At 33.7% G+C, this 26,497-nt stretch overlaps 1 protein-coding gene across 1 annotated transcript in view; it reads right to left on the reverse strand.

Moving 5' to 3' along the window:
* The window catches only part of LOC116365356 (receptor-type tyrosine-protein phosphatase S-like), a gene marked incomplete at its 5' end in the record, with an annotated part of 56,813 nt that extends 32,779 nt beyond the window's left edge, over window positions 1-24,034 (reverse strand). Inside the window, one exon of the mRNA XM_031818006.1 lies at window positions 23,859-24,034. Within this exon, the coding sequence (XP_031673866.1) occupies window positions 23,859-24,034 (176 nt within the window). The remainder of the gene's footprint in view (window positions 1-23,858) is intronic.
* Window positions 24,035-26,497: the final 2,463 nt, after the last annotated feature.

Here is a 26,497-nt window from a genome sequence, read left to right on the forward strand (position 1 = left end):
GTCTAACAGTCTAATAGTCTAATAGTCTAACAGTCTAACAGTCTAATAGTCTAACAGTCTAATAGTCTAACAGTCTAACAGTCTAACAGTCTAATAGTCTAATAGTCTAACAGTCTAATAGTCTAATAGTCTAATAGTCTAATAGTCTAATAGTCAGTCTAACAGTCTAACAGTCTAATAGTCTAACAGTCTAATAGTCTAATAGTCTAATAGTCTAATAGTCTAATAGTCAGTCTAACAGTCTAACAGTCTAATAGTCTAACAGTCTAATAGTCTAATAGTCTAATAGTCTAATAGTCTAATAGTCAGTCTAACAGTCTAACAGTCTAATAGTCTAACAGTCTAACAGTCTAATAGTCTAATAGTCTAACAGTCTAACAGTCTAATAGTCTAATAGTCTAACAGTCTAATAGTCTAACAGTCTAATAGTCTAATAGTCTAATAGTCTAATAGTCTAATAGTCTAACAGTCTAACAGTCTAATAGTCTAATAGTCTAACAGTCTAACAGTCTAATAGTCTAATAGTCTAATAGTCTAACAGTCTAACAGTCTAATAGTCTAACAGTCTAATAGTCTAATAGTCTAACAGTCTAACAGTCTAACAGTCTAATAGTCTAATAGTCTAACAGTCTAACAGTCTAACAGTCTAATAGTCTAATAGTCTAATAGTCAGTCTAACAGTCTAATAGTCTAATAGTCTAACAGTCTAACAGTCTAATAGTCTAACAGTCTAATAGTCTAATAGTCTAATAGTCTAACAGTCTAATAGTCTAATAGTCTAATAGTCTAATAGTCTAATAGTCAGTCTAACAGTCTAATAGTCTAATAGTCTAACAGTCTAACAGTCTAATAGTCTAACAGTCTAACAGTCTAATAGTCTAATAGTCTAACAGTCTAACAGTCTAATAGTCAGTCTAACAGTCTAACAGTCTAATAGTCTAATAGTCTAATAGTCTAACAGTCTAACAGTCTAATAGTCAGTCTAACAGTCTAATAGTCAGTCTAACAGTCTAATAGTCTAACAGTCTAAAAGTCTAACAGTCTAATAGTCTAATAGTCTAACAGTCTAACAGTCTAACAGTCTAACAGTCTAATAGTCTAACAGTCTAACAGTCTAACAGTCTAATAGTCTAACAGTCTAATAGTCTAATAGTCTAATAGTCTAATAGTCAGTCTAATAGTCTAATAGTCTAATAGTCAGTCTAATAGTCTAATAGTCTAATAGTCAGTCTAATAGTCTAATAGTCTAATAGTCTAATAGTCTAACAGTCTAACAGTCTAATAGTCTAATAGTCTAACAGTCTAATAGTCTAATAGTCTAACAGTCTAATAGTCTAATAGTCTAATAGTCTAACAGTCTAATAGTCTAATAGTCTAACAGTCTAACAGTCTAATAGTCTAATAGTCTAACAGTCTAACAGTCTAATAGTCTAACAGTCTAATAGTCTAACAGTCTAATAGTCTAACAGTCTAATAGTCTAACAGTCTAATAGTCTAATAGTCTAATAGTCTAATAGTCTGTCTAACAGTCTAACAGTCTAACAGTCTAACAGTCTAACAGTCTAATAGTCTAATAGTCTAATAGTCTAATAGTCAGTCTAACAGTCTAACAGTCTAATAGTCTAACAGTCTAACAGTCTAACAGTCTAACAGTCTAACAGTCTAATAGTCAGTCTAATAGTCTAACAGTCTAACAGTCTAATAGTCTAACAGTCTAATAGTCTAATAGTCTAACAGTCTAATAGTCTAATAGTCTAACAGTCTAATAGTCTAATAGTCTAACAGTCTAATAGTCTAATAGTCAGTCTAACAGTCTAATAGTCTAACAGTCTAATAGTCTAACAGTCTAATAGTCTAACAGTCTAATAGTCTAATAGTCTAACAGTCTAACAGTCTAATAGTCTAACAGTCTAATAGTCTAATAGTCAGTCTAACAGTCTAATAGTCTAATAGTCTAATAGTCTAACAGTCTAACAGTCTAATAGTCTAACAGTCTAATAGTCTAACAGTCTAACAGTCTAATAGTCTAACAGTCTAACAGTCTAACAGTCTAATAGTCTAATAGTCTAACAGTCTAATAGTCTAATAGTCTAATAGTCTAATAGTCTAATAGTCTAACAGTCTAATAGTCTAACAGTCTAATAGTCTAATAGTCTAATAGTCTAATAGTCTAACAGTCTAACAGTCTAACAGTCTAACAGTCTAATAGTCTAATAGTCTAATAGTCTAACAGTCTAACAGTCTAACAGTCTAACAGTCTAATAGTCTAACAGTCTAATAGTCTAACAGTCTAACAGTCTAACAGTCTAACAGTCTAATAGTCTAACAGTCTAATAGTCTAACAGTCTAATAGTCTAACAGTCTAACAGTCTAACAGTCTAATAGTCTAATAGTCTAACAGTCTAATAGTCTAACAGTCTAATAGTCTAACAGTCTAATAGTCTAACAGTCTAACAGTCTAACAGTCTAATAGTCTAACAGTCTAATAGTCAGTCTAACAGTCTAACAGTCTAATAGTCTAATAGTCTAATAGTCAGTCTAACAGTCTAACAGTCTAACAGTCTAATAGTCTAACAGTCTAACAGTCTAACAGTCTAACAGTCTAACAGTCTAATAGTCTAACAGTCTAATAGTCAGTCTAACAGTCTAATAGTCTAATAGTCTAATAGTCTAATAGTCTAATAGTCTAATAGTCTAACAGTCTAATAGTCTAACAGTCTAATAGTCTAATAGTCTAACAATCTAATAGTCTAATAGTCTAATAGTCTAATAGTCTAATAGTCAGTCTAACAGTCTAACAGTCTAATAGTCTAACAGTCTAATAGTCTAATAGTCTAATAGTCTAATAGTCTAATAGTCAGTCTAACAGTCTAACAGTCTAATAGTCTAACAGTCTAATAGTCTAATAGTCTAATAGTCTAATAGTCTGTCTAACAGTCTAACAGTCTAACAGTCTAACAGTCTAACAGTCTAATAGTCTAATAGTCTAATAGTCTAATAGTCAGTCTAACAGTCTAACAGTCTAATAGTCTAACAGTCTAACAGTCTAACAGTCTAACAGTCTAACAGTCTAATAGTCAGTCTAATAGTCTAACAGTCTAACAGTCTAACAGTCTAATAGTCTAATAGTCTAATAGTCTAATAGTCAGTCTAACAGTCTAACAGTCTAATAGTCTAACAGTCTAACAGTCTAACAGTCTAACAGTCTAACAGTCTAATAGTCAGTCTAATAGTCTAACAGTCTAACAGTCTAATAGTCTAACAGTCTAATAGTCTAATAGTCTAACAGTCTAATAGTCTAATAGTCTAACAGTCTAATAGTCTAATAGTCTAACAGTCTAATAGTCTAATAGTCAGTCTAACAGTCTAATAGTCTAACAGTCTAATAGTCTAACAGTCTAATAGTCTAACAGTCTAATAGTCTAATAGTCTAACAGTCTAACAGTCTAATAGTCTAACAGTCTAATAGTCTAATAGTCAGTCTAACAGTCTAATAGTCTAACAGTCTAATAGTCTAACAGTCTAATAGTCTAATAGTCTAACAGTCTAACAGTCTAATAGTCTAACAGTCTAATAGTCTAACAGTCTAACAGTCTAACAGTCTAATAGTCTAATAGTCTAACAGTCTAATAGTCTAATAGTCTAATAGTCTAATAGTCTAATAGTCAGTCTAACAGTCTAACAGTCTAATAGTCTAACAGTCTAATAGTCTAATAGTCTAATAGTCTAATAGTCTAATAGTCAGTCTAACAGTCTAACAGTCTAATAGTCTAACAGTCTAATAGTCTAATAGTCTAATAGTCTAATAGTCTAATAGTCAGTCTAACAGTCTAACAGTCTAATAGTCTAACAGTCTAACAGTCTAATAGTCTAATAGTCTAACAGTCTAACAGTCTAATAGTCTAATAGTCTAACAGTCTAATAGTCTAACAGTCTAATAGTCTAATAGTCTAATAGTCTAATAGTCTAATAGTCTAACAGTCTAACAGTCTAATAGTCTAATAGTCTAACAGTCTAACAGTCTAATAGTCTAATAGTCTAATAGTCTAACAGTCTAACAGTCTAATAGTCTAACAGTCTAATAGTCTAATAGTCTAACAGTCTAACAGTCTAACAGTCTAATAGTCTAATAGTCTAACAGTCTAACAGTCTAACAGTCTAATAGTCTAATAGTCTAATAGTCAGTCTAACAGTCTAATAGTCTAATAGTCTAACAGTCTAACAGTCTAATAGTCTAACAGTCTAATAGTCTAATAGTCTAATAGTCTAACAGTCTAATAGTCTAATAGTCTAATAGTCTAATAGTCTAATAGTCAGTCTAACAGTCTAATAGTCTAATAGTCTAACAGTCTAACAGTCTAATAGTCTAACAGTCTAACAGTCTAATAGTCTAATAGTCTAACAGTCTAACAGTCTAATAGTCAGTCTAACAGTCTAACAGTCTAATAGTCTAATAGTCTAATAGTCTAATAGTCTAACAGTCTAACAGTCTAATAGTCAGTCTAACAGTCTAATAGTCAGTCTAACAGTCTAATAGTCTAACAGTCTAAAAGTCTAACAGTCTAATAGTCTAATAGTCTAACAGTCTAACAGTCTAACAGTCTAACAGTCTAATAGTCTAACAGTCTAACAGTCTAACAGTCTAATAGTCTAACAGTCTAATAGTCTAATAGTCTAATAGTCTAATAGTCAGTCTAATAGTCTAATAGTCTAATAGTCAGTCTAATAGTCTAATAGTCTAATAGTCAGTCTAATAGTCTAATAGTCTAATAGTCTAATAGTCTAACAGTCTAACAGTCTAATAGTCTAATAGTCTAACAGTCTAATAGTCTAATAGTCTAACAGTCTAATAGTCTAATAGTCTAATAGTCTAACAGTCTAATAGTCTAATAGTCTAACAGTCTAACAGTCTAATAGTCTAATAGTCTAACAGTCTAACAGTCTAATAGTCTAACAGTCTAATAGTCTAACAGTCTAATAGTCTAACAGTCTAATAGTCTAACAGTCTAATAGTCTAATAGTCTAATAGTCTAATAGTCTGTCTAACAGTCTAACAGTCTAACAGTCTAACAGTCTAACAGTCTAATAGTCTAATAGTCTAATAGTCTAATAGTCAGTCTAACAGTCTAACAGTCTAATAGTCTAACAGTCTAACAGTCTAACAGTCTAACAGTCTAACAGTCTAATAGTCAGTCTAATAGTCTAACAGTCTAACAGTCTAATAGTCTAACAGTCTAATAGTCTAATAGTCTAACAGTCTAATAGTCTAATAGTCTAACAGTCTAATAGTCTAATAGTCTAACAGTCTAATAGTCTAATAGTCAGTCTAACAGTCTAATAGTCTAACAGTCTAATAGTCTAACAGTCTAATAGTCTAATAGTCTAATAGTCTAATAGTCAGTCTAACAGTCTAACAGTCTAATAGTCTAACAGTCTAATAGTCTAATAGTCTAATAGTCTAATAGTCTGTCTAACAGTCTAACAGTCTAACAGTCTAACAGTCTAACAGTCTAATAGTCTAATAGTCTAATAGTCTAATAGTCAGTCTAACAGTCTAACAGTCTAATAGTCTAACAGTCTAACAGTCTAACAGTCTAACAGTCTAACAGTCTAATAGTCAGTCTAATAGTCTAACAGTCTAACAGTCTAACAGTCTAATAGTCTAATAGTCTAATAGTCTAATAGTCAGTCTAACAGTCTAACAGTCTAATAGTCTAACAGTCTAACAGTCTAACAGTCTAACAGTCTAACAGTCTAATAGTCAGTCTAATAGTCTAACAGTCTAACAGTCTAATAGTCTAACAGTCTAATAGTCTAATAGTCTAACAGTCTAATAGTCTAATAGTCTAACAGTCTAATAGTCTAATAGTCTAACAGTCTAATAGTCTAATAGTCAGTCTAACAGTCTAATAGTCTAACAGTCTAATAGTCTAACAGTCTAATAGTCTAACAGTCTAATAGTCTAATAGTCTAACAGTCTAACAGTCTAATAGTCTAACAGTCTAATAGTCTAATAGTCAGTCTAACAGTCTAATAGTCTAACAGTCTAATAGTCTAACAGTCTAATAGTCTAATAGTCTAACAGTCTAACAGTCTAATAGTCTAACAGTCTAATAGTCTAACAGTCTAACAGTCTAACAGTCTAATAGTCTAATAGTCTAACAGTCTAATAGTCTAATAGTCTAATAGTCTAATAGTCTAATAGTCAGTCTAACAGTCTAACAGTCTAATAGTCTAACAGTCTAATAGTCTAATAGTCTAATAGTCTAATAGTCTAATAGTCAGTCTAACAGTCTAACAGTCTAATAGTCTAACAGTCTAATAGTCTAATAGTCTAATAGTCTAATAGTCTAATAGTCAGTCTAACAGTCTAACAGTCTAATAGTCTAACAGTCTAACAGTCTAATAGTCTAATAGTCTAACAGTCTAACAGTCTAATAGTCTAATAGTCTAACAGTCTAATAGTCTAACAGTCTAATAGTCTAATAGTCTAATAGTCTAATAGTCTAATAGTCTAACAGTCTAACAGTCTAATAGTCTAATAGTCTAACAGTCTAACAGTCTAATAGTCTAATAGTCTAATAGTCTAACAGTCTAACAGTCTAATAGTCTAACAGTCTAATAGTCTAATAGTCTAACAGTCTAACAGTCTAACAGTCTAATAGTCTAATAGTCTAACAGTCTAACAGTCTAACAGTCTAATAGTCTAATAGTCTAATAGTCAGTCTAACAGTCTAATAGTCTAATAGTCTAACAGTCTAACAGTCTAATAGTCTAACAGTCTAATAGTCTAATAGTCTAATAGTCTAACAGTCTAATAGTCTAATAGTCTAATAGTCTAATAGTCTAATAGTCAGTCTAACAGTCTAATAGTCTAATAGTCTAACAGTCTAACAGTCTAATAGTCTAACAGTCTAACAGTCTAATAGTCTAATAGTCTAACAGTCTAACAGTCTAATAGTCAGTCTAACAGTCTAACAGTCTAATAGTCTAATAGTCTAATAGTCTAATAGTCTAACAGTCTAACAGTCTAATAGTCAGTCTAACAGTCTAATAGTCAGTCTAACAGTCTAATAGTCTAACAGTCTAAAAGTCTAACAGTCTAATAGTCTAATAGTCTAACAGTCTAACAGTCTAACAGTCTAACAGTCTAACAGTCTAACAGTCTAATAGTCTAACAGTCTAATAGTCTAACAGTCTAATAGTCTAATAGTCTAATAGTCTAATAGTCTAATAGTCTAATAGTCAGTCTAATAGTCTAATAGTCTAATAGTCAGTCTAATAGTCTAATAGTCTAATAGTCTAATAGTCTAACAGTCTAACAGTCTAATAGTCTAATAGTCTAACAGTCTAATAGTCTAATAGTCTAACAGTCTAATAGTCTAATAGTCTAATAGTCTAACAGTCTAATAGTCTAATAGTCTAACAGTCTAACAGTCTAATAGTCTAATAGTCTAACAGTCTAACAGTCTAATAGTCTAACAGTCTAATAGTCTAACAGTCTAATAGTCTAACAGTCTAATAGTCTAACAGTCTAATAGTCTAATAGTCTAATAGTCTAATAGTCTGTCTAACAGTCTAACAGTCTAACAGTCTAACAGTCTAACAGTCTAATAGTCTAATAGTCTAATAGTCTAATAGTCAGTCTAACAGTCTAACAGTCTAATAGTCTAACAGTCTAACAGTCTAACAGTCTAACAGTCTAACAGTCTAATAGTCAGTCTAATAGTCTAACAGTCTAACAGTCTAATAGTCTAACAGTCTAATAGTCTAATAGTCTAACAGTCTAATAGTCTAATAGTCTAACAGTCTAATAGTCTAATAGTCTAACAGTCTAATAGTCTAATAGTCAGTCTAACAGTCTAATAGTCTAACAGTCTAATAGTCTAACAGTCTAATAGTCTAACAGTCTAATAGTCTAATAGTCTAACAGTCTAACAGTCTAATAGTCTAACAGTCTAATAGTCTAATAGTCAGTCTAACAGTCTAATAGTCTAACAGTCTAATAGTCTAACAGTCTAATAGTCTAATAGTCTAACAGTCTAACAGTCTAATAGTCTAACAGTCTAATAGTCTAACAGTCTAACAGTCTAACAGTCTAATAGTCTAATAGTCTAACAGTCTAATAGTCTAATAGTCTAATAGTCTAATAGTCTAATAGTCAGTCTAACAGTCTAACAGTCTAATAGTCTAACAGTCTAATAGTCTAATAGTCTAATAGTCTAATAGTCAGTCTAACAGTCTAACAGTCTAATAGTCTAACAGTCTAATAGTCTAATAGTCTAATAGTCTAATAGTCAGTCTAACAGTCTAACAGTCTAATAGTCTAACAGTCTAACAGTCTAATAGTCTAATAGTCTAACAGTCTAACAGTCTAATAGTCTAATAGTCTAACAGTCTAATAGTCTAACAGTCTAATAGTCTAATAGTCTAATAGTCTAATAGTCTAATAGTCTAACAGTCTAACAGTCTAATAGTCTAATAGTCTAACAGTCTAACAGTCTAATAGTCTAATAGTCTAATAGTCTAACAGTCTAACAGTCTAATAGTCTAACAGTCTAATAGTCTAATAGTCTAACAGTCTAACAGTCTAACAGTCTAATAGTCTAATAGTCTAACAGTCTAACAGTCTAACAGTCTAATAGTCTAATAGTCTAATAGTCAGTCTAACAGTCTAATAGTCTAATAGTCTAACAGTCTAACAGTCTAATAGTCTAACAGTCTAATAGTCTAATAGTCTAATAGTCTAACAGTCTAATAGTCTAATAGTCTAATAGTCTAATAGTCTAATAGTCAGTCTAACAGTCTAATAGTCTAATAGTCTAACAGTCTAACAGTCTAATAGTCTAACAGTCTAACAGTCTAATAGTCTAATAGTCTAACAGTCTAACAGTCTAATAGTCAGTCTAACAGTCTAACAGTCTAATAGTCTAATAGTCTAATAGTCTAATAGTCTAACAGTCTAACAGTCTAATAGTCAGTCTAACAGTCTAATAGTCAGTCTAACAGTCTAATAGTCTAACAGTCTAAAAGTCTAACAGTCTAATAGTCTAATAGTCTAACAGTCTAACAGTCTAACAGTCTAACAGTCTAATAGTCTAACAGTCTAACAGTCTAACAGTCTAATAGTCTAACAGTCTAATAGTCTAATAGTCTAATAGTCTAATAGTCAGTCTAATAGTCTAATAGTCTAATAGTCAGTCTAATAGTCTAATAGTCTAATAGTCAGTCTAATAGTCTAATAGTCTAATAGTCTAATAGTCTAACAGTCTAACAGTCTAATAGTCTAATAGTCTAACAGTCTAACAGTCTAATAGTCTAATAGTCTAACAGTCTAATAGTCTAATAGTCTAATAGTCTAACAGTCTAATAGTCTAATAGTCTAACAGTCTAACAGTCTAATAGTCTAATAGTCTAACAGTCTAACAGTCTAATAGTCTAACAGTCTAATAGTCTAACAGTCTAATAGTCTAATAGTCAGTCTAACAGTCTAACAGTCTAATAGTCTAATAGTCTAATAGTCTAACAGTCTAATAGTCTAATAGTCTAACAGTCTAATAGTCTAACAGTCTAACAGTCTAATAGTCTAATAGTCACAGTCTAACAGTCTAATAGGTTCAGTCTAACAGTCTAATAGTCAGTCTAACAGTCTAATAGTCTAACAGTCTAAAAGTCTAACAGTCTAATAGTCTAATAGTCTAACAGTCTAACAGTCTAACAGTCTAACAGTCTAATAGTCTAACAGTCTAACAGTCTAACAGTCTAATAGTCTAACAGTCTAATAGTCTAATAGTCTAATAGTCTAATAGTCAGTCTAATAGTCTAATAGTCTAATAGTCAGTCTAATAGTCTAATAGTCTAATAGTCAGTCTAATAGTCTAATAGTCTAATAGTCTAATAGTCTAACAGTCTAACAGTCTAATAGTCTAATAGTCTAACAGTCTAACAGTCTAATAGTCTAATAGTCTAACAGTCTAATAGTCTAATAGTCTCAATAGTCTAAAAGTCTAATAGTCTAATAGTCAACAGTCTAACAGTCTAATAGTCTAACTAGTCTAACAGTCTAACAGTCTAATATCTAACAGTCTAATAGTCTAACCAGTCTAATAGTCTAATAGTCAGTCTAACAGTCTAACAGTCTATAGTCTAATAGTCTAATAGTCTAACAGTCTAATAGTCTAATAGTCTAACAGTCTAATAGTCTAACAGTACTAACAGTCTAAAGTCTAATAGTCTAACAGTCTAACAGTCTAATAGTCTAACAGTCTAATAGGTCTAATAGTCTAACAGTCTAATAGTTCCGTCTAATAGTCTAACAGTCTAACAGTCTAATAGTCTAAAGTCTAACAGTCTAATAGTCTAACAGTTAACAGTCTTAATAGTCAGTCTAATAAGTCTAACAGTCTAACAGTCTAATAGTCTAATAGTCTACAGTCTAATAGTCTAATAGTCTAACAGTCTAATAGTCAGTCTAACAGTCTAACAGTCTAATAGTCTAATAGTCTAATAGTCTAACAGTCTAACAGTTCTAATAGTCTAATAGTCTAATAGTCTAACAGTCTAATAGTCTAATAGTCTAACAGTCTAATAGTCTAACAGTCTAACAGTCTAATAGTCTAATAGTCTAACAGTCTAACAGTCTAATAGTCTAATAGTCTAACAGTCTAATAGTCGGTCTAATAGTTCTAATAGTCTAACAGTCTAATAGTCTAATAGTCTAACAGTCTAATAGTCTAACAGTCTAACAGTCTAATAGTCTAATAGTCTAACAGTCTAACAGTCTAATAGTCTAATAGTCTAACAGTCTAACAGTCTAATAGTCAGTCTAACAGTCTAACAGTCTAATAGTCTAATAGTCTAATAGTCTAACAGTCTAATAGTCTAACAGTCTAATAGTCTAATAGTCTAACAGTCTAATAGTCTAATAGTCTAATAGTCTAATAGTCTAATAGTCAGTCTAACAGTCTAACAGTCTAATAGTCTAACAGTCTAATAGTCTAATAGTCTAATAGTCTAATAGTCAGTCTAACAGTCTAACAGTCTAATAGTCTAACAGTCTAATAGTCTAATAGTCTAATAGTCTAATAGTCTAATAGTCAGTCTAACAGTCTAACAGTCTAATAGTCTAACAGTCTAACAGTCTAATAGTCTAATAGTCTAATAGTCTAATAGTCTAATAGTCAGTCTAACAGTCTAACAGTCTAATAGTCTAACAGTCTAACAGTCTAACAGTCTAATAGTCAGTCTAATAGTCTAATAGTCTAACAGTCTAATAGTCTAACAGTCTAACAGTCTAACAGTCTAACAGTCTAATAGTCTAACAGTCTAACAGTCTAACAGTCTAATAGTCTAATAGTCTAACAGTCTAACAGTCTAATAGTCTAATAGTCTAACAGTCTAACAGTCTAATAGTCAGTCTAATAGTCTAATAGTCTAATAGTCTAATAGTCTAATAGTCTAACAGTCTAACAGTCTAACAGTCTAATAGTCTAACAGTCTAACAGTCTAATAGTCTAATAGTCTAACAGTTCTAATAGTCTAATAGTCTAACAGTCTAACAGTCTAATAGTCTAACAGTCTAATAGTCTAACAGTCTAACAGTCAACAGTCTAATAGTCTAACAGTCTATAGTCTAATAGTCTAATAGTCTAATAGTCTAATAGTCAGTCTAACAGTCTAACAGTCTAATAGTCTAACAGTCTTAATAGTCTAATAGTCTAATAGTCAGTCTAACAGTCTAACAGTCTAATAGTCTAACAGTCTAATAGTCTAATAGTCTAATAGTCTAATAGTCTAATAGTCAGTCTAACAGTCTAACAGTCTAATAGTCTAACAGTCTAACAGTCTAATAGTCTAATAGTCTAACAGTCTAACAGTCTAATAGTCTAAGTCTAACAGTCTAATAGTCTAACAGTCTATTAGTCTAATAGTCTAATGTCTAATAGTTCTAATAGTCTAACCGTCTAACAGTCTAATAGTCTAATAGTCTAACAGTCTAACAGTCTAATAGTCTAATAGTCTAATAGTCTAACAGTCTAATAGTCTAATAGTCTAATAGTCTAACAGTCTAACAGTCTAATAGTCTAATAGTCTAATAGTCTAACAGTCTAATAGTCTAATAGTCTAATAGTCTAAGTCTAACAGTCTAATAGTCTAACAGTCTAATAGTCTAATAGTCTAACAGTCTAACAGTCTAACAGTCTAATAGTCTAATAGTCTAACAGTCTAACAGTCTAATAGTCTAATAGTTAACAGTCGTACAGTCTAATAGTCTAATAGTCTAATAGTCTAACAGTCTAATAGTCTAATAGTCTAACAGTCTAACAGTCTAATAGTCTACAGTCTAATAGTCTAACAGTCTAACAGTCTAATAGTCTAACAGTCTAACAGTCTAATAGTCTAACAGTCTAATAGTCTAATAGTCTACAGTCTAACAGTCTAATAGGTCTAACAGTCTAATAGTCTAATAGTCTAATAGTCTAACAGTCTAATAGTCTAACAGTCTAACAGTCTAACAGTCTAATAGTCTAACATGTCTAACAGTCTAATAGTCTAACAGTCTAATAGTCTAATAGTCTAACAGGTCTAACAGTCTAATAGTCTAAACAGTCTAATAGTCTAATAGTCTATAGTCTAACAGTCTAACAGCTTAACAGTCTAATAGTCAGTCTAACAGTCTAATAGTCAGTCTAACAGTCTAATAGTCTAAACAGTCTAATAGTCTAATAGTCTGAATAGTCTAATAGTCTAACAGTCTAAACAGTCTAATAGTCAGTCTAACAGTCTAATAGTCAGTCTAACAGTCTATAGTCTAACAGTCTAATAGTCTAACAGTCTGAATATTATAGTCTAATAGTCTAACAGTTAACAGTCTAACAGTCTAAACAGTCTAATAGTCTAACAGTCTAATAGTCTAATAGTCTAATAGTCTAATAGTCTAACAGTCTAACAGTCTAATAGTCAGTCTAACAGTCTAATAGTCAGTCTAACAGTCTAATAGTCTAACAGTCTAATAGTCCAACAGTTCTAATAGTCTAATAGTCTAATAGTCTAACAGTCTAATAGTCTAACAGTCTAATAGTCTAACAGTCTAATAGTCTAATAGTCTAACAGTCTAACTATCTAACAGTCTAACAGTCTAATAGTCTAACAGTCTAATAGTCTAATAGTCTAATAGTCTAATAGTCAGTCTAATAGTCTAACAGTCTAACAGTCTAATAGTCTAACAGTCTAATAGTATAACAGTCTAATAGTCTAATAGTCAGTCTAACAGTCTAACAGTCTAATAGTCTAACAGTCTAACAGGTCTAACAGTCTAATAGTCTAATAGTCTAATAGTCTAACAGTCTAACAGTCTAACAGTCTAACAGTCTAACAGTCTAATAGTCTAATAGTCTAATAGTCTATAGTCTAATAGTCTAATAGTCTAACAGTCTAACAGTCTAATAGTCTAATATCTAATAGTCTAATAGTCAGTCTAATAGTCAGTCTAATAGTCTAATAGTCTAATAGTCTAACAGTCTAACAGTCTAATAGTCAGTCTAATAGTCTAATAGTCTAATAGTCTAATAGTCAGTCTAATAGTCTAATAGTCTAACAGTCTAATAGTCTAATAGTCTAACAGTCTAACAGTCTAATAGTCAGTCTAATAGTCTAACAGTCTAACAGTCTAACAGTCTAACAGTCTAATAGTCTAATAGTCTAATAGTCTAATAGTCTAACAGTCTAATAGTCTAACAGTCTAACAGTCTAACAGTCTAACAGTCTAACAGTCTAACAGTCTAATAGTCAGTCTAACAGTCTAACAGTCTAATAGTCTAATAGTCTAACAGTCTAACAGTCTAACAGTCTAACAGTCTAAACAGTCTAATAGTCAGTCTAATAGTCTAACAGTCTAACAGTCTAACAGTCTAACAGTCTAATAGTCTAATAGTCTAATAGTCTAACAGTCTAACAGTCTAACAGTCTAACAGTCAATAGTCAGTCTAATAGTCTAATAGTCTAATAGTCTAATAGTCTAATAGTCAGTCTAACAGTCTAACAGTCTAATAGTCTAATAGTCTAACAGTCTAACAGTCTAACAGTCTAACAGTCTAACAGTCTAACAGTCTAATAGTCAGTCTAACAGTCTAATAGGTCAGTCTAACAGTCTAATAGTCTAACAGTCTAACAGTCTAACAGTCTAACAGTCTAATAGTCTACAGTCTACAGTCTAATAGTCTAATAGTCTAATGTCTAATAGTCTAATAGTCTAATAGTCTAACAGTCTAATAGTCTAATAGTCTAATAGTCTAACCGTCTAATAGTCTATAAGTCTAACAGTAAGGCTAACAGTCTAACAGTCTAATAGTCTAACAGTCTAATAGTCTAACAGTCTAACAGTCTAACAGTCTAATAGTCTAACAGTCTAATAGTCTAATAGTCTAATAGTCTAATAGTCTAATAGTCAGTCTAACAGTCTAACAGTCTAATAGTCTAACAGTCTAATAGTCTAATAGTCTAATAGTCTAATAGTCAGTCTAACAGTCTAACAGTCTAATAGTCTAACAGTCTAATAGTCTAATAGTCTAATAGTCTAATAGTCTAATAGTCAGTCTAACAGTCTAACAGTCTAATAGTCTAACAGTCTAACCGTCTAATAGTCTAATAGTCTAACAGTCTAACAGTCTAATAGTCTAATAGTCTAACAGTCTAATAGTCTAACAGTCTAATAGTCTAATAGTCTAAAGTCTAATAGTCTAATAGTCTAACAGTCTAACAGTCTAATAGTCTAATAGTTCTAACAGTCTAACAGTCTAATAGTCTAATAGTCTAATAGTCTAACAGTCTAATAGTCTAATAGTCTAATAGTCTAACAGTCTAACAGTCTAATAGTCTAATAGTCTAATAGTCTAACAGTCTAATAGTCTAATAGTCTAATAGTCTAACAGTCTAATAGTCTAACAGTCTAATAGTCTAATAGTCTAACAGTCTAACAGTCTAACAGTCTAATAGTCTAATAGTCTAACAGTCTAACAGTCTAACAGTCTAATAGTCTAATAGTCTAATAGTCAGTCTAACAGTCTAATAGTCTAATAGTCTAACAGTCTAACAGTCTAATAGTCTAACAGTCTAATAGTCTAACAGTCTAACAGTCTAATAGTCTAACAGTCTAACTGTCTAATAGTCTAACAGTCTAATAGTCTAATAGTCTAACAGTCTAACAGTCTAATAGTCTAACAGTCTAATAGTCTAATAGTCTAATAGTCTAACAGTCTAATAGTCTAACAGTCTAACAGTCTAACAGTCTAATAGTCTAACAGTCTAACAGTCTAATAGTCTAACAGTCTAATAGTCTAATCGTCTAACAGTCTCAACATAATAGTCTAACAGTCTAATAGTCTAATAGTCCTAAATAGTCTAACAGTCTACAGTCTAACAGTCTAATAGTCAGTCTAACAGTCTAATAGTCAGTCTAACAGTCTAATAGTCTAAACAGTCTAATAGTCTAATAGTCAATAGTCTAATAGTCTAACAGTCAACAGTCTAATAGTCAGTCTAACAGTCTAATAGTCAGTCTAACAGTCTAATAGTCTAACAGTCTAATAGTCTAACAGTCGAATAGTCTAATAGTCTAACAGTCTACACAGTCTAACAGTCTAACAGTCTAATAGTCTAACAGTCTAATAGTCTAATAGTCTAATAGTCTAATAGTCTAACAGTCTAACAGTCTAATAGTCAGTCTAACAGGTCTAATAGTCAGTTCTAACAGTCTAATAGTCTAACAGTCTAATAGTCCAACAGTCTAATAGTCTAATAGTCTAATAGTCTAACGTCTAATAGTCTAACAGTCTAATAGTCTAGTCTAATAGTCTAATAGTCTAACAGTCTAACAGTCAAGTCTAACAGTCTAACAGTCTAATAGTCTAACAGTCTAATAGTCTAATAGTCTAATAGTCTAATAGTCAGTCTAATAGTCTAACAGTCTAACAGTCTAATAGTCTAACAGTCTAATAGTCTAACAGTCTAATAGTCTAATAGTCAGTCTAACAGTCTAACAGTCTAATAGTCTAACAGTCTAACAGTCTAACAGTCTAATAGTCTAATAGTCTAATAGTCTAACAGTCTAAACAGTCTAACAGTCTAACAGTCTAACAGTCTAATAGTCTAATAGTCCAATAGTCTAATAGTCTAATAGTCTAATAGTCTATAGTCTAACAGTCTAACAGTCTAACAGTCTAATAGTCTAATAGTCTAATAGTCTAATAGTCTAATAGTCAGTCTAATAGTCTAACAGTCTAATAGTCTAATAGTCTAATAGTCTAACAGTCTAACAGTCTAATAGTCAGTCTAATAGTCTAATAGTCTAATAGTCTAATAGTCAGTCTAATAGTCTAATAGTCTAACAGTCTAATAGTCTAATAGTCTAACAGTCTAACAGTCTAATAGTCAGTCTAATAGTCTAACAGTCTAACAGTCTAACAGTCTAACAGTCTAATAGTCTAATAGTCTAATAGTCTAATAGTCTAACAGTCTAATAGTCTAACAGTCTAACAGTCTAACAGTCTAACAGTCTAACAGTCTAACAGTCTAATAGTCAGTCTAACAGTCTAACAGTCTAATAGTCTAATAGTCTAACAGTCTAACAGTCTAACAGTCTAACAGTCTAACAGTCTAACAGTCTAATAGTCAGTCTAATAGTCTAACAGTCTAACAGTCTAACAGTCTAACAGTCTAATAGTCTAATAGTCTAATAGTCTAACAGTCTAACAGTCTAACAGTCTAACAGTCTAATAGTCAGTCTAATAGTCTAATAGTCTAATAGTCTAATAGTCTAATAGTCAGTCTAACAGTCTAACAGTCTAATAGTCTAATAGTCTAACAGTCTAACAGTCTAACAGTCTAACAGTCTAACAGTCTAATAGTCAGTCTAACAGTCTAACAGTCTAACAGTCTAATAGTCTAACAGTCTAACAGTCTAACAGTCTAACAGTCTAATAGTCTAATAGTCCAATAGTCTAATAGTCTAATAGTCTAATAGTCTAACAGTCTAATAGTCTAATAGTCTAATAGTCTAACAGTCTAATAGTCTAATAGTCTAATAGTCTAATAGTCTAACAGTCTAATAGTCTAATAGTCTAATAGTCTAATAGTCTAACAGACAACAGTCTAATAGTCTAATAGTCTAACAGTCTAATAGTCTAATAGTCTAATAGTCTAATAGTCTAATAGTCTAACAGTCTAATAGTCTAATAGTCTAATAGTCTAATAGTCTAATAGTCTAATAGTCTAATAGTCTAACAGTCTATATTAATAGTCTAACAGTCTAATAGTCTAATAGTCTAATAGTCTATAGTCTAACAGTCTAATAGTCTAATAGTCTAATAGTCTAACAGTCTAATAGTCTAATAGTCTAATAGTCTAATAGTCTAATAGTCTAACAGTCTAATAGTCTAATAGTCTAACAGTCTAATAGTCTAATAGTCTAATAGTCTAACAGTCTAATAGTCTAATAGTCTAACAGTCTAATAGTCTAATAGTCTAACAGTCTAACAGTCTAACAGTCTAATAGTCTAACAGTCTAACAGTCTAATAGTCTAATAGTCTAACAGTCTAATAGTCTAACAGTCTAATAGTCTAACAGTCTAACAGTCTAATAGTCTAACAGTCTAACAGTCTAACAGTCTAACAGTCTAATAGTCTAATAGTCTAATAGTCTAATAGTCTAATAGTCTAATAGTCTAATCCTACTGCAGCTCCTTAATGTACTATTAGCTATGTAATAAACAGTAGCTACCTAACCTAACATGGATGACTAGTGGCTACAGTCTAGATTAAACAGACAACAAAAGTTTTTGGGTTTAATTTCTTTTCATCCAATTCTGGGACAGGACCTGAAATCCCAAATGGAGACTTGAGAAGAAATACAAATCTAATTGATAATAAATGGTACTAAATCTTCTTCTTGAAAAGGAAACGGACTGAACTGAAATGGAAGTCGACCCTGACCTTGAACGAGATCCCAAAGAACACAACACACAACAACATGCAACGTGAACTAACGGACAACGTGAACTAACGGACAACGTGAACTAACGGACAACGTGCACTAACGGACAACGTGAACTAACGGACAACGTGAACTAACGGACAACGTGAACTAACGGACAACGTGAACTAACGGACAACGTGAACTAACGGACAACGTGCACTAACGGACAACGTGAACTAACGGACAACGTGAACTAACGGACAACGTGAACTAACGGACAACGTGAACTAACGGACAACGTGCACTAACGGACAACGTGAACTAACGGACAACGTGAACTAACGGACAACGTGAACTAACGGACAACGTGAACTAACGGACAACGTGAACTAACGGACAACGTGAACTAACGGACAACGTGCACTAACGGACAACGTGAACTAACGGACAACGTGAACTAACGGACAACGTGAACTAACGGACAACGTGCACTAACGGACAACGTGAACTAACGGACAACGTGAACTAACGGACAACGTGAACTAACGGACAACGTGCACTAACGGACAACGTGAACTAACGGACAACGTGAACTAACGGACAACGTGCATTTTGTTGAGTCTCCAAAAGTGTTTTTTTTTAGAGGAGCATTTCAGTCATTCTCAGCGTCTTTTAAAAACCAGACAGAAAATAATATATTGTGTGATCAGAAAACCACGTGAGCAGAGGTTGCAGAAATGAAGTAAGAGAGTAAAGGGAGAGGGATAGGGGGAGGATAAAGGAGGGAGGGAAGGAGAGAGGGATAGGGGGAGGGTAAAGAAGGGAGGGAAGGAGAGAGGGATAGGGGAGGGATGTCTTGCCTTGGAGAAGAAATACGAGGGCATCTGAAACAGACACAGAAAGAGAGAGAGAGAGAGAGAGAGAGAGAGAGAGAGAGAGAGAGAGAGAGAGAGAGAGAGAGAGAGAGAGAGAGAGAGAGAGAGAGAGAGAGACACAGAGAGAGAGAGGGTGAAACAGAGAGAGAGAGAGAGAGAGAGGGTGAAACAGAGAGAGAGAGAGAGAGAGAGGGTTGAAATAGAGTCACCGCAGCAGCTACCACACAGCACTACAGTACATTACTACCACAGTATTAGTACTGCTATTAAAATGGTACTATATAGTACATGGTAATACTGCAATATTAGTATTATTGTTAGTATTAGCATGGTACTACCAGAGCCATATATTTAGTCATACATTTCCATATATATCCATATATAACCATATATTTATCCATATATAACCATATATAACCATATATAACCATATATTGATCCATATATTGATCCATATATTGATCCATATATTGATCCATATATAACCATATATTTTTCTATATATATAACCATATATTGATCCATATATAACCATATATTTATCTATATATATAACCATATATTGATCCATATATTGATCCATATATAACCATATATTTATCTATATATATAACCATATATTGATCCATATATAACCATATATTGATCCATATATTTATCCATATATAACCATATATTTATCTATATATATAACCATATATTGATCCATATATATCCATATATAACCATATATTTATCTATATATATAACCATATATTGATCCATATATAACCATATATTTATCCATATATAACCATATATTTATCCATATATAACCATATATTTATCCATATATAACCATATATTTATCCATATATAACCATATATTTATCTATATATATAACCATATATTGATCCATATATATCCATATATAACCATATATTTATCTATATATATAACCATATATGTATCCATTTATAACCATATATTTATCCAAATATATAACCATATATTGATCTATATATAACCATATATTTATCTATATATAACCATATATAACCATATATTGATCTATATATAACCATATATAACCATATATTGATCTATATATAACCATATATTGATCCATATATAACCATATATTTATCCATATATAACCATATATTTATCCATATATAACCATCTATTTATCCATATTTAACTATACATACAGTGGGGCAAAAAAGTATTTAGTCAGCATCCAATTGTGCAAGTTCTCCCACTTAAAAAGATGAGAGAGGCCTGTAATTTTCATCATAGGTACACTTCAACTATGACAGACAACATGAGAAAAGAAAATCCAGAAAATCACATTGTAGGATTTTTAATGAATTTATTTGCAAATGATGGTGGAAAATAAGTATTTGGTCAATAACAAACAAGCAAGATTTCTGGCTCTCACAGACAGTGTACCTATGATGAAAATTACAGGCCTCTCTCATCTTTTTATTAGACTAGATGGTAGTACTACTAGTCATGGTACTACATAATACATGGTAGTACTACTAGTCATGGTACTACATAGTACTTGGTAGTACTACTAGTCATGGTACTAAATAGCCATTTATGTACATGGATATATAGTCTGGGTACTACATGGTAGTACTACTAGTCATGGTACTACATAGTACATGTTAGTACTACTAGTTATGGTACTACATAGTACATGTTAGTTCTACTAGTTATGGTACTACATAGTACATTGTAGTAATATTAGTCATGGTACTACATAGCCATATATGTACATGGATATATAGTCTGGGTACTACATGGTAGTACTACTTGTCATGGTACTACATAGTACATGGCAGTACTACTAGTCATGGTACTACATAGCCATATATGTACATGGATATATAGTCTGGATACTACATAGTACATGGTAGTTCTACTAGTCATGGTACTTCATAGTACATGGTAGTACTACTAGTCATGGTACTACATAGTACATGTTAGTTCTACTAGTCATGGTACTACAAAGTACATGTTAGTTCTACTAGTCATGGTACTACTTAGTACATGTTAGTTCTACTAGTCATGGTACTACAAAGTACATGTTAGTTCTACTAGTCATGGTACTACATAGTACATGTTAGTTCTACTAGTCATGGTACTACATAGTACATGTTAGTTCTACTAGTCATGGTACTAAGTATTACATGGTAGTACTACTAGTCATGGTACTACATAGCACATGGTAGTACTACTAGTCATGGTACTACATAGTACATGTTAGTTCTACTAGTCATGGTACTACATAGTACATGGTAGTACTACTAGTCATGGTACTACATAGTACAAGACAGTACTACAGTATAAGCATAGTATCAGTAGAAGCATGGTGGAAAGAGAAAGTTGTACCTAGTTTCTACATGGGGTAAGAAGAGAGACGGAAGACTAAAGGTGACAACACCATGTTAGAAACACACATAGTACATGTTAGTACTACTAGTCATGGTACTACATAGTACATGTTAGTACTACAAGTCATGGTACTACATAGTACATGTTAGTACTACAAGTCATGGTAATACATAGTAGATGTTAGTTCTACTAGTCATGGTACTACATAGTACATGTTAGTACTACTACTCATGGTACTACATAGTACATGTTAGTACTATGAGTCATGGTACTACATAGTACATGTTAGTACTACTAGTCATGGTACTACATAGTACATGTTAGTACTACTAGTCATGGTACTACATAGTACATGTTAGTACTACTAGTCATGGTACTACATAGTACAAGACAGTACTACAATATAAGCATAGTATCAGTAGAAGCATGGTGGAAAGAGAAAGTTGTACCTAGTTTCTACATGGGGTAAGAAGAGAGAAGGAAGACTAAAGGTGACAACACCATGTTAGAAACACACATAGTACATGTTAGTACTACTAGTCAAGGTACTACATAGTACATGTTAGTACTACAAGTCATGGTACTACATAGTACATGTTAGTTCTACTAGTCATGGTACTACATAGTACATGTTAGTACTACTACTCATGGTACTACATAGTACATGTTAGTACTATGAGTCATGGTACTACAAAGTACATGTTAGTACTACTAGTCATGGTACTACATAGTACATGTTAGTACTACGAGTCATGGTACTACATAGTACAAGACAGTACTACAGTATAAGGTGACAGCACCATGTTAGAAACACACATAGTACATGTTAGTACTACTAGTCACGGTACTACATAGTACATGTTAGTACTACAAGTCATGGTACTACATAGTACATGTTAGTTCTACTAGTCATGGTACTACATAGTACATGTTAGTACTACTACTCATGGTACTACATAGTACATGTTAGTACTATGAGTCATGGTACTACATAGTACATGTTAGTACTACTAGTCATGGTACTACATAGTACATGTTAGTACTATGAGTCATGGTACTACATGGTACATGTTAGTACTACTAGTCATGGTACTACATAGTACATGTTAGTACTACGAGTCATGGTACTACATAGTACAAGACAGTACTACAGTATAAGGTGACAGCACCATGTTAGAAACACACATAGTACATGTTAGTACTACTAGTCACGGTACTACATAGTACATGTTAGTACTACTAGTCATGGTACTACAAGTACAAGAAAGTACTACACTATAAGGTGACAGCACCATGTTAGAAACACACATAGTACATGTTAGTTCTACTAGTCATGGTACTACATAGTACATGTTAGTTCTACTAGTCATGGTACTACATAGTACATGTTAGTTCTACTAGTCATGGTACTACATAGGACAAGACAGTACTACACTATAAGGTGACAGCACCATGTTAGAAACACACATAGTACATGTTAGTACTACAAGTCATGGTACTACATAGGACAAGACAGTACTACAGTATAAGGTGACAGCACCATGTTAGAAACACACATAGTACATGTTAGTACTACTAGTCATGGTACTACATAGTACATGTTAGTACTACTAGTCATGGTACTACATAGTACATGTTAGTTCTACTAGTCATGGTACTACATAGTACAAGACAGTACTACAGTATAAGGTGACAGCACCATGTTAGAAACACACATAGTACATGTTAGTACTACGAGTCATGGTACTACATAGTACAAGACAGTACTACAGTATAAGGTGACAGCACCATGTTAGAAACACGTTAGAGGGAGAAAATACATGATTATTTGAAGTCCTAATAGGAGAGTCATACTGCTGTATACACACACAACTCCATCCCCATTGGCCATCCACACCAGAAGACATTCTATCTCCATCCCCATTGGCCGTCCACACCAGAAGACATTCTATCTCCATCCCCATTGGCCGTCCACACCAGAAGACATTCTATCTCCATCCCCATTGGCCATCCACACCAGAAGACATTCTATCTCCATCCTCATTGGCCGTCCACACCAGAAGACATTCTATCTCCATCCCCATTGGCCATCCACACCAGAAGACATTCTATCTCCATCCCCATTGGCCATCCACACCAGAAGACATTCTATCTCCATCCCCATTGGCCATCCACACCAGAATACATTCTATCTCCATCCCCATTGGCCATCCACACCAGAAGACATTCTATCTCCATCCCCATTGGCCGTCCACACCAGAAGACATTCTATCTCCATCCCCATTGGCCATCCACACCAGAAGACATTCTATCTACATCCCATTGGCCGTCCACACCAGAAGACATTCTATCTACACTGTACGTTGACATTAGTGGGTACAACGCTGTACAGGACATAGTCTAGTTCTATCTCCATCCCCATTGGCCGTCAACTGATCCGTCCTCCTTCACCCCAAATCATTACACTGATCTGACACTAACTGCTCATATAAGTAGCTCTGGATAAATGTGTCTGTTCAAAATCACTAACATGTAAAAAAATGTCATTTCTATCTATCAATCAATCAATCAATCTATTGATTTGTAACTGTCCTCTTCACTGTATTAAACATGGGATCTCAGTCCTTACCCGAGACTTCTCCTCTAGCTTGGTCATCATGACGATGTTGGCCGTGTGCTGTTCCCAAACCAGTCTCCAGAAGTCACAGAAGGTCTCAGGGAGAGAGCCCTGCGTCGCGATGTAGGCGTTTTGACGACGGTAACCATCTATGTAGTTGGCATTGATGTAGTCGCTGCCTGGGATACCTGGAGGAGGGGAGAGAGAGGGAGGGAGAGGGGAGGGAGAGAGGGAGGGAGAGGGGAGGGAGAGGGGAGGGAGAGGGGAGGGAGAGGGGAGGGAGAGAGAGAGAGGGAAAGAGAGAGAAGCGGAGGGAGGGAGAGATACATTTGTAATGTCCTTATGGTTTTTCAGACTTCTGTGTGTAACGTTTACTGTTAATTCTTTCAGAAAATCAGATCAGCCATCCCTTAGGGATTATCAAAGTGTCAATCAATCAATCAATCAATCAATCAATCAATTTGCATGTACAGTCGATGTGTTGGTTAGTGGATGTGTGTTAACTATCTCAGCTGATAACCAGTTTGTATTAAAGGGGATTGTGTTAAAAACGTAGTATGGCTAGCAGGGGCAGTATTGAGTAGCTTGGATGAAAGATGCCCAGAGGTGCCCAGAGTAAACGGCCTGCTCCTCAGTCCCAGTTGCTAATATACGCATATTATTATTAGTATTGGATAGAAAACACTCTCAAGTTTCTAAAACTGTTTGAATGATGTCTGTGAGTATTACAGAACTCATATGGCAGGGCAAAAACCTGAGAAGAAATCCAAACAGGAAGTGAGAAATCTGAGGTTGGTCGATTTTCAACCCAGCCCCTATAGAATACACAGTGGGATATTGGTTAGGTTGCACTTCCTAATGCTTCCACTAGATGTCAACCGTCTTTAGAAACTTGAATGAGGCTTCTACTGTGATGTGGGGCCGGATGAGAGCTCTTTGAGTCAGTGGTCTGGCAGAGAGCCAGGTCCTGGTCACGCGCATTTCACATGATATCGACATGCGTTCCATGGCTTCTCTATACACAAAGGGATTCTCCGGTTGGAATGTTATTGAAGATTTATGATAAAAACATACTAAAGATTGATTCATTACTTAGTTTGAAATGTTTCTACGACCTGTAATATAACTTTTTGAAGTTTTCGTCCGACGTTCGGCTGGACCCTGCACGAGCGTTTGGATTTTTGTACTAAACGCCCTAACAAAAGTAGCTACTTGGACATAAATAATGGACATTATCGGACAAATCAAGCATTTATTGTGGAACTAGGATTCCTGGGAGTGCATTCTGATGAAGATCATCAAAGGTAAGGGAATATTTATAATGTTATTTCTGATTTCTGTTGACTCCAACATGGCGTTCTGTTGACTCCTAGCGCCGTTCTCAGATTATTGCATGTTTGCTTTGAAATCTGACACAGCGGTTGCATTAAGGAGAGGTATATCTATAATTCCATGTCTAACAATTGTATTTTTGTATTTTTGTATTTCTGTAAAATGATGTGGCTCTCTGCAATATCACCAGATATTTTTGGAACTAGTGAACGTAACGCGCCAATGTATCTTGAGATTTTTTTATATAAACATGAACATTATCAAACAAAACATACATGTATTGTGTAACATGAAGTCCTATGAGTGTCATCTGATGAAGATCATCAAAGGTTAGTTATTCATTTTATCTCTATTTGTGCTTTTTGTGACTCCTCTCTTTGGCTGGAAAAATGGCTGTGTTTTTCTGTGAGTTGGTGGTGACCTAACATAATCGTTTGTGGTGCTTCGCTGTAAAGCCTATTTGAAATCGGACACTGTGGTGGGATTAACAACAAGATTACATTTAAAACGGTATACAATCGATGTATGTTTGAGGAATTTTAATGATGAGATTTCTGTTGTTTTCCTGCCCTGCACTTTCACTGGCTGTTGTCATATCGATCCCGTTAACGGGATTGCAGCCCTAAGAATTTTTAACTATCTCAGCTGATAACCAGTTTGTATGGGAGGGGATTGTGTCAACTATCTCAGCTGATAACCAGTTTGTATGGGAGGGGATTGTGTCAACTATCTCAGCTGATAACCAGTTTGTATGGGAGGGGGTTGTGTTACTATCTCAGCTGATAACCAGTTTGTATGGGAGGGGATTGTGTTACTATCTCAGCTGATAACCAGTTTGTATGGGAGGGGATTGTGTTACTATCTCAGCTGATAACCAGTTTGTATGGGAGGGGATTGTGTTACTATCTCAGCTGATAACCAGTTTGTATGGGAGGGGATTGTGTTACTATCTCAGCTGATAACCAGTTTGTATGGGAGGGGATTGTGTCAACTATCTCAGCTGATAACCAGTTTGTATGGGAGGGAATTGTGTCAACTATCTCAGCTGATAATCAGTTTGTATGGGAGGGGATTGTGTCAACTATCTCAGCTGATAACCAGTTTGTATGGGAGGGGATTGAGTCAACTATCTCAGCTGATAACCAGTTTGTATGGGAGGGGATTGTGTCAACTATCTCAGCTGATACCAAGCTTGTATGGGAGGGGATTGTGTCTGTTTCATTCAGGATCAGTCATGTTCATCTGGGCCTTATGCCCATAATCCCCCAAATCACTGTGTGCCTCTCTCACACACACACACACACACACACACACACACA

Source organism: Oncorhynchus kisutch, unplaced genomic scaffold (assembly GCF_002021735.2).
Source record: "Oncorhynchus kisutch isolate 150728-3 unplaced genomic scaffold, Okis_V2 scaffold1227, whole genome shotgun sequence".
NCBI classification, from domain to species: Eukaryota; Metazoa; Chordata; class Actinopteri; order Salmoniformes; family Salmonidae; genus Oncorhynchus; species Oncorhynchus kisutch.